At 36.1% G+C, this 8,966-nt stretch overlaps 1 protein-coding gene across 1 annotated transcript in view; it reads right to left on the minus strand.

Moving 5' to 3' along the window:
* The window catches only part of LOC110098478 (5'-3' exoribonuclease 3), a gene marked incomplete in the record, with an annotated part of 29,778 nt that overhangs the window by 2,470 nt on the left and 18,342 nt on the right, over nucleotides 1-8,966 (minus strand). Inside the window, 5 exon segments of the mRNA XM_020825319.2 lie at nucleotides 7,711-7,868; nucleotides 7,950-8,024; nucleotides 8,114-8,154; nucleotides 8,259-8,335; nucleotides 8,408-8,536. Of these exon segments, the coding sequence (XP_020680978.1) occupies nucleotides 7,711-7,868; nucleotides 7,950-8,024; nucleotides 8,114-8,154; nucleotides 8,259-8,335; nucleotides 8,408-8,536 (480 nt within the window).

The raw sequence follows: 8,966 nt of genomic DNA on the forward strand, positions 1-8,966 counted from the left end.
CCACAGGAGAGGATTGCAGAGCAGTTTCCAGCTTTCCACCTTGAGGACAAGGTGGTACTTTGGGAGGGGAGTAATGTTAAGCCGGCATTGGAGCCGGCTGGACCGGTCCACCCTGGACCGGTCCAGGTCTTCACCCGACGGAACCGCGCGCAAACAGGCGGAGGAGCTCGACGTGATAGGGCATTTTAGGAGTCTTTTTTTTAGAGATATTTGGAAATATTTGAGGTAGTGAGGTCTTTTGTAAAACTCCTTTATGGTTAAATAGAGTGAGAAGGGGGGGATTAGGGTTATCTTGCATTTTGAAGTTTCTTGAAGTTCTTGTGGTTTTCTTGTTTTGGGCTCTAGACTACGGCTAGAGATTGGAGAGTTATTTCCTTCCTCTCGAATCGAAGGAAAGTTATCTTGCTTGTTTCTTGCATCATACAGGGGAATACAATCGTTTGCTAGTGTTTTTCCCTACGATTTCTTCCATCGTTCCCATTTTCTACTGTTTTTGCCGTATTTACTGAGAGGACAGCAATTTTATCTCTTGGATCTTTTGGGTTTTGGTGAGAAACACTTGTAAATCCACTAGACATTATATTATAAATTTTATATTTTAAAAATAGTGTATAGAAATTGAATAAATTTAATATCAAAAATAATTTAGAAATAAAAAGTCATTTAACTAGATTTTATGCTTAAAATAATTAATATTAGGATGTCGAGAGTCGGGCATCGATGCGGTGTATTAGGCGTCGAGAGAGGAGACGATAATATTGTCGAGAGTTGCATCGATGTTATGCAGTAAGTATTTGGCGTCGATATGGAGAGGGCGTTTGTCGTCGATATTCACAGTGCGTTGGTCATCAATGTTAAGACGTCGAACAAGATGAGCTGTCAAGTTGTGGGTGTAGAAATTGCAAACTTCGAGCATCGATGTCAAGATAGTATCAAACTTTGATGTCGAGATGATTTTGAAATCTTGATATCGTATCAACGTCAATCGTCAATGTTGAGATAACATCGAACATTTGTTGTGAAACCAAAGTCGCAACCCGCCAAAGAAAAAAGAAAATGAGTATATTCAATGAATAGGGTATTGAGTTCGGCCAATTGATTTAGTGTTGTGGAGAGAAAATAAGCAATTCAATTTTGATATTTTACATAAATAAAAATTTTAATTACAAGAAATTATATTTTAAAAAAAAATCATAAAATATTTAAGACGCTTGTTGGAGAAGCGTGTACAATTTATATTTAATCTTTTTTTTTTAATCGGACATGTTTTCGGTGTGTAAGAAACTTGTCGGAGGTATGTTGGATGAGAGTCGGACATTGCACGCCTCTTTGAGGTGAAATGTCATGCATCATAGGTTTGCATAGTCCGAGGATTAGTAGGATATATACTCGCTTGCTTTAACATTTTAAGTTTAAGAAGAATCAATTATATTTAAATATTTTTTTATGTTTATGATGGGGACATCAGAGCATGGAAAGTATATCAGAGGCGTGGCCATCGATCTATAGCCATGATCGAGTCGATGTATTTTTGAGTCATTTCATGTATTTGTTTTATTATATCTTTTGTTATTTATGTTGTATTTGTTTTTCCCGTTTTACCCCTTAAGGGAGGTCGTATGTAAGCCCTAAGGGCGCTGTCGTCTTTTATTTTTGAGTCCTTTTATACGAGGCTATTTATAGCCCTTATATTTCTCTTCTAAGGTTAATGAATGATTGAATGAAAATTTTTCTGCATTTTGATTTCTTGCAAGAGCGAGAGAGGTTTGGAGAGAGATCCCTTAGAGAGGGAAGCGTATCACCCACTAACCTTGGAAGAGTCCGGGTTCGTTGTTAGTCGTATCTTTTCTTTTCTACTCTTGCTCCCTTCTTCCCTCCACCATCCCACGATTCACCTGGCTCCATCGCCGGCCCTCCCCACCTTCCTACCCGTCGGCTCGTCCCACCACCACCTCACACAACCACCCCAAATCCCTAGCCCAATCACCGGCCCCTCATCCAAACTCCTAGCTAAAGTCGTCGGCCCCATTGGGTTCCCTCCATCAATGCTTGCAATTATCTCCTTCCTAATTGGGTTTTAATATTTTAGGTAACTCAATTAATTTGCAAATTCAAATCTATTTGAATTTGAAATTGTTACCTAAAATACAAATCCTATTTTAGGAAATTTACCAAATTTTAGCCCTTTGAATTTTAAAATTAATTGGGAATTAATTAAGCCCTTCCTAATTTAATAATTCAATTTAAGAATGCTTGATTTTATTTCCCAAACCCCTCTCTCTCTTTCTCCATGCCGCCGGCCCCCTTATTGGGTCCCCACCTCCTAATTACTTTCCAACTTCCTATTCCCCTTTGGGAAGATTTCAAATCTTCTTTCCTTCTCTCTTAGCCACCCCCACCCTTTCCTAATCACACCCAAATCCTTTCCAAACTAAAAGGATTAGTTGGGGAAATATTGCTTGATTTCCCTCCACCTTCTTTCTCTAAAATCTAAAACTAATTTGCCCAAACCTTTTCCCCTAGGCCGGCCACCCTCTCTTGCATCTTCCTACTTTGATTCTTGAAGAAAACCCCTTTAGTTCAAAGGGAAGCAACGAGGACAGCAAAAGCCACCTCCAACACTTCGAAGCAACGAGATCGATGAATAACCGATCCCGATCTTGACTACGGCCTTGCCTACAACGAGCAAGGTTTCGTGCACATCCTTCACTCGACTTTCTTCGACATTAATCCAAATATTAACAACACCATCGAGGATATATATGGAGTGTATTCTAGATACTCTCATCGAAGCCATAGAGGAGCAACTTGGTACCGTTCAGTGGAGGATTACTTCCAAATTGTGACAAAGGTTTCCTAATCTTCCTACTCTCGTATTTTCGTAGTTTAACTCACTCTTGTGATTTGATTGAATCATGAAGATCTTGTTGCCTTTCTCCGTCAAGCCTAGTAAACGTATGAATTGAATTAGCCTTATATGCTTCTAATCTTGTTGTTAGACTAGGGATTTTGTTGAAAGCTATTTACTTCACATGTTATTGAGATTCTAACTTATTTTGATATTCCAAGTGTTTGGCAAGTGGCTTAGCCTAAACGTAGGCACCCCTCTATTGTTTTCTTTTGTCGTTTTGTTTGCTAATAGTTTGAATCTTAATTGTTTTAATCAAGAAATCGTGCAAATTCTTATCACATACATTTAAAACATTTTAGTCATGCATCAGTTTATTACGTCATTCAGTTTAACCCCAATCCAACCATTGAACCTTGAAGTTCGATGCTGAGATACAAGAGCCACGAGAATACTATTCCCAATCCTTAATCATCACCTCAAATACAACAACTTAAAGCCTGCCTTCTATATAGTATGATGTTCAGCAGTTCTCAAAATATATAAACTTAGCGATCCAATATTGAAATATACATAGAAAAGGAATATTTCAACCACAATTTGAAAAACAAAAGCACAAAAATCCAAGGTATATTATTTAACTTAAATGGTGGAAAAAAGTCCATTGAGGCATCATAATCAACATTCCCAAAAATGCATATTCATGCCCCATTTTTGACAAATGTTATATAATCCTTTAGTTTTAGCATATATAATCAACATGGAAAATTTATTTCCGGCCGCCCCTCCACATCCTTTCTTGATTAGTTCTTAGAGTTTTTTTAAAAGTTTAGAGTATGATTTTTGAAATTATAGGAAAGCTAGGGTTTCAAATTTTTTGAGTGTTTTTGTTTTAATTTGCTTTTTTCCTTTAAGAAATATGGTTAAGGGCAAGAAAAAGTCTAATACGTCATTGTGGAGGGACCCTTCTTGGAAATAGTGTACAAGTTGACATAGGCAGTAATGAGAAGACTTATGTGTATTTGAAATGCAATTTTTGCGAGAAAGTAGTGAAGTGTGGAGTAACCCACATGAAGGAAAACTTATCATGCTCTCATAAAAACATAGCACCGTGTGCAAATGTGTCGGACAAGGTGAATGATGAAATTATTGCTTACATGAAGAAAAATACCACAGCAAAACACTTACAACAGGAGCAATTTGATGAAAGGGTTGAACATGGTGCTTACTTCAGGAGCGAGAGTGGAAATGGCTCTTCCTCCGCTATACATAATAGAAGTACACGGGGTCCGATGGACCAGTATATGACTAATTCAGGAGAGGATATAGGACAAGCACAGATGATGCCTGCGGCTGGTACCAGAGAGGGTCGACGCCAGGTTTGCATGGATATTGGCAGATGTTTTTTTGAGAATATCAAACCATTTAATGTTGCGACATCGCCTGCCTACTTCAATATGCTGCGGTCTGTAGGGTTGTATGGGAGAGGGTTGAAGGCACCTTCCATGTACGAGTTGCGAACATGGATTTTGAAGGAGAAGCTGCAGAACACAGAGCAGAGCAGTGATGAGATTAAACGGACATGGATTGAGACTGGTGTTACCATTATATCAGATGGATGGTCTGACATGAAGAGCAGGAGTTTGATTAGCATCCTTATCAACAATCCCTATGGCACGGTGTTTTTACGATAAGTTGAAGCTTCAGATGAGGTTAAAAATGCTGCATTTATTTTCAATTTACTAGATGGGGTTGTTGAGGAGATTGAGGAGCAATTGGTTGTTCAGGTGGTGACTAAAAATGCCAATGCATACAAAGCAGCTAGTCAGATGTTGATGGAGAAGAGGAAACACCTATATTGGACCCCATGTGCAGCACATTGTATCGATCTCATATTGGAGGAACTTGGTGGTTTACCTCAACACAAGAGCGCTCTTTCTAGGGCGAAGAAGATCACAAAGTTCATCTACAACCACTCATGGGTCCTAGCCTTAATGAGAAAGTTTTCAAAGAAGAAAATCATTCGCCCTGCAACCACTATATTCGTTATTACATTTGTGCACTGCAAATCATTTTCAATTCCTAATTCAAGTTTATTCTACAGGTTTGCCACATCTTATTTGACACTGCATAGCCTGCTGGATGTGAGACAACCTCTTGAAGCAATGTTTACATCAACAGAATGGCTTAACTTTGCGTGAGGGAAGAAAACTGAGAGGAAGAAAATACGAAAGCTAATTCTAAATGATAAATTTTGGGCTACTGTGACCTATGTCATATTGAGCACGAGACCCTTGGTGCAAGTTCTACGTTTAGTGGATGCCGAGAAGAAACCAGCCATCGGTTTTATTTATAATGCTATGGATGAGGCGAAGGAGTTGATTGCACATAACTTGGGAGGAGAGGAGGTAAGTTATAGATAGATTTGGGATATCATTGATACTCGGTGGGAGGTACAGTTACACCATCATCTACATGCAGAGGCGTATTATATCAATCCTCAATTTCAATATTCATAGAGGAAATCTTCAAACCCGGAGGTGAAGTTAGGCTTGTATCATTGCATTGAATGACTTATACCGGACCAGACTGTTAGGGAGCTTGCATATTTAGAACTTGTTCTATTTCGAAATAAGGAGAGATTTTTTGGTCTGCAAACAGCAGAATCAACTATTGTCAAACGGTCTCCAGGTATACTTATTTTTGTAAATGCATAACACTTTAATATGTCTGATTATCATTTTTCTTCTTGGAAATAGTTGAATGGTGGATCCAATTTGGTGATTCAACCCCTGAATTACAGAATTTTGCTGTTAGAGTTTTGGGCATCATTTGTTCTTATTCTAGGTGTGAGCGAAACTAGAGTACATATAGTCAAGTGCAAACAAAGAGAAGAAATCGGCTTTCAACACTCAAAATGAACTTTCTAGTGTATATTATGCACAACAAGAAGTTGAGAAATAGGAGGTTGAGGAACAAGGGGTTGAAGGATGATAAGGACCCATTGGTGTGTGATGATGTGTTATCTGATAATGAGTGGTTCATAGATGATGAGATAGATTTGTCATTATCAGACTTGCAGCTAGAGGATCTAAGTGTGGATGTCTTGAGGGCCGAAGCAGATCAAGTGGGTACATCCACTAGTTCTGCATCACAACAACCAAATAAAAGTATTCCACAACTTCTTATATGCTATTGCATTATATTTATATCATGTGAGAAATTAACATAATAATGATCATTTTTATTGAACAGGGAAGAGAAAAGTGAGTCGCATTGAAGATGATGAAGATATGACATTCATAGATACAATTGGAGAAGAAGATTCTCTTGAAGACCCATTTAGTGATGAGATATGATTAAATTTTATATGTTCTTTCTTAATTGTACATTGGGAGTTTTGATATAGTAATATTTTGTGATTTTGTACTTTGGGGCATGATTTTATTGCATCTATTTTCTTACTTTCCACTAATTTCACATGTTATTTAGATGTTTTTTATTATATGATAGAAACTTGTTATTATTTACCTGATAAAACCCTTAAATTCTCATTTACGCAATTATGCGTCCGTGAGGCTTACGCCTCACACCGCCTTAAAGCTTATTTACGCAATTTTAAACCTTAGTTGTACCAACCCAAGATAGAACTATTCAAAACCTAATCATGCCTACTGTTTTTTTAACTTGACTCTTGCAATTTACTCAAACCACAGTTGTGATATCTGTGACTACATTTGAGGACAGATATTCATAAAGAATTCTATTAACAAATGCGCATGTATCAAAGAAAATTTCACCAAAGGAAATCACATAAGTGTTGCCTAATACCTATGTATACTGTAGTGGCAACTTTCTTTTCATGTTTATCCATATTTCTATTGAACTATGATCTATAATCCACATCTAAATGATGAAAGATTTATATAAGATAAATTTGCCAAGCACATATAAAATCTATCATCAAAGTCTCAAAAAAATTACTTCCAGTAGTAGTGTTCTAATTTGTATCCCCATTTAGTTTTTTCTTTCATATTCAAAGAGCAAAATAGAAGTTCTAATGCCTAGCATCACGTAATGTGTATCATTTTCCATCTATTTTATTCTGACTTTTAAAATCCACACAACTATAGAATAGCAATGTATCAACTTAGTTTTTCAATTCAGAAGTCAGCCTTCCGCAATATCCTTTGGAATACAAATAACTTGCTAAAGTGATGCATCTGCGAAAGAAGAATATTTACATGATTGTGTGGAATGCACTCTTTAATGAATTATTTGACACGCATCAAATAACTTTGTAGGTTGCTAAATATAAATAATTAATGGATATTTCATATAACCAAACTATAAACCTCTAAGAATATTATTTTGGTTGGAAATTATCTAGTCGGAAAAAAAAAACAGATATATAAATGCCAAGTGGTTAAAATGAAGCACACACAAAATAGTAATGCATCATTCCTCCATAACTTTGGCTACAAAACAGACCAACACATGGCTCATAGTCAATACTAAACCCGAGTACTCTTATCAGCTATCAATCTCATTCCACATATTTTGTTTAAGGCAAAAAAAATCAGATTAAAGCTGGACTTTTAGTTACTTCAATCAATTTTTACAAACAATGGAAATGATGTCTGAAACCAATGACCATTTAAATCCCACCAAAAAATATATATTTCATCTTTCAAAAGTTGATATTGTCATAAATCCATAATTAAGGACATTGTCCCATGACGATGCACAAATTAGAAAAAGAGGCCAAAAGCATCTATCTGGCCAAACTAGATGATGAAGATAAAAAAGTCAATAGGAGAGAACGCACTTAAATTGAGTATAGTGAGCATCATAATGCATACCTGGCAACAGGATCAATTTTTTCTATTACTTTAGCTCGATCTTTTTCTGATAGTTGTCCATGTTGATTGCTAAGAGAGAATATATATGGAGAGAGAGGATGTGACACATTAACAAAAAGCATTTCAAACATAGTGCTATTCCGCCGAATTTCTTCCTCCTGTGTCAAAGTAAATTATGGTTTGTCAGTGCAAAAAAGTCATTTTTAGCGGTCAATCGGTACAATAGATCAGGTATATACCGTCAAAGTATGTTGTACATTCTTAATTTCAGCAAGCAGACGATCTTCCTCGATAAAAGGAAGCTTAGCAATACCCTTCAACATAGCATAGAAAGCTCAAGCAAATAATACAAGGATTCAACTGCTCTCCTAGTAAGCAGAAACAAAATTTAAAAATAACTGACCTGCCAAGAATATCTCTTTCCATTCATGTCAACCTCAAAATCTAGTAGATAAAAGTCATAGCAAAAAAGGCAAGTCTTATTTGGAAGTAAAAGATGATAGGAAAAAAACATTTTTAACAAGAAATAAAAATAAAAAAGTAAAAACCTGTGGGATAGAAATCAATAATGGGTGAATTTGGATCACTCATCAATTTCCTGTAATGCAATGGTAGAGCATGGGCACTGCAAACAACCCAAAACTTAGTTTTGCTAAGAAGATCAAGGATTTGGGATTGTGTCTAATTAAAAGCGTACCTTGCAGCTGGAAACACTCCCATTAGCTGATCAAAGGGTTTGAAAGGAGTGCCAATTTCGAATTCTATAGTCAACTGGCCCAAACCCTTGAGATCAGAAGCAAACGGTGCATAGTGGTAGGGGTAAAACCTGAAAAGGTAATCAATGAACCCAACAGAAGGGTAGTTAGGATAAAAGATGGGGTGGGCCATAAAAATAGACTGAGCAACAAAACAGTTCAATAAGAGAATCACATCAATAGAATCTTTAGACCTTCGTTTAGCCCATTGAAAACTTTGTGTTTTATTGTAATTAAAAATGGTATTTATATTTTAGAAATACAGAATCTTAGACCTTTGTTTCAATCAGAATCACATCATTTCATTTCAAATTATAATTGAAATATAAATTCTACTAATGAAAATAAATCAGATTATATGTCTTTTAACTATTTTTTTTATTATAGCTCTTACATAATTTTCAGTTTTATTTATCATCATTGTATTTACGTTATTTTATGAAAAAAAGACTACATGATTCATGTATAATTATGAAGTAGTCAAATGTCTTAATATCTTTT

Source organism: Dendrobium catenatum, unplaced genomic scaffold (assembly GCF_001605985.2).
Source record: "Dendrobium catenatum unplaced genomic scaffold, ASM160598v2 fragScaff_scaffold_984, whole genome shotgun sequence".
NCBI lineage: Eukaryota > Viridiplantae > Streptophyta > Magnoliopsida > Asparagales > Orchidaceae > Dendrobium > Dendrobium catenatum.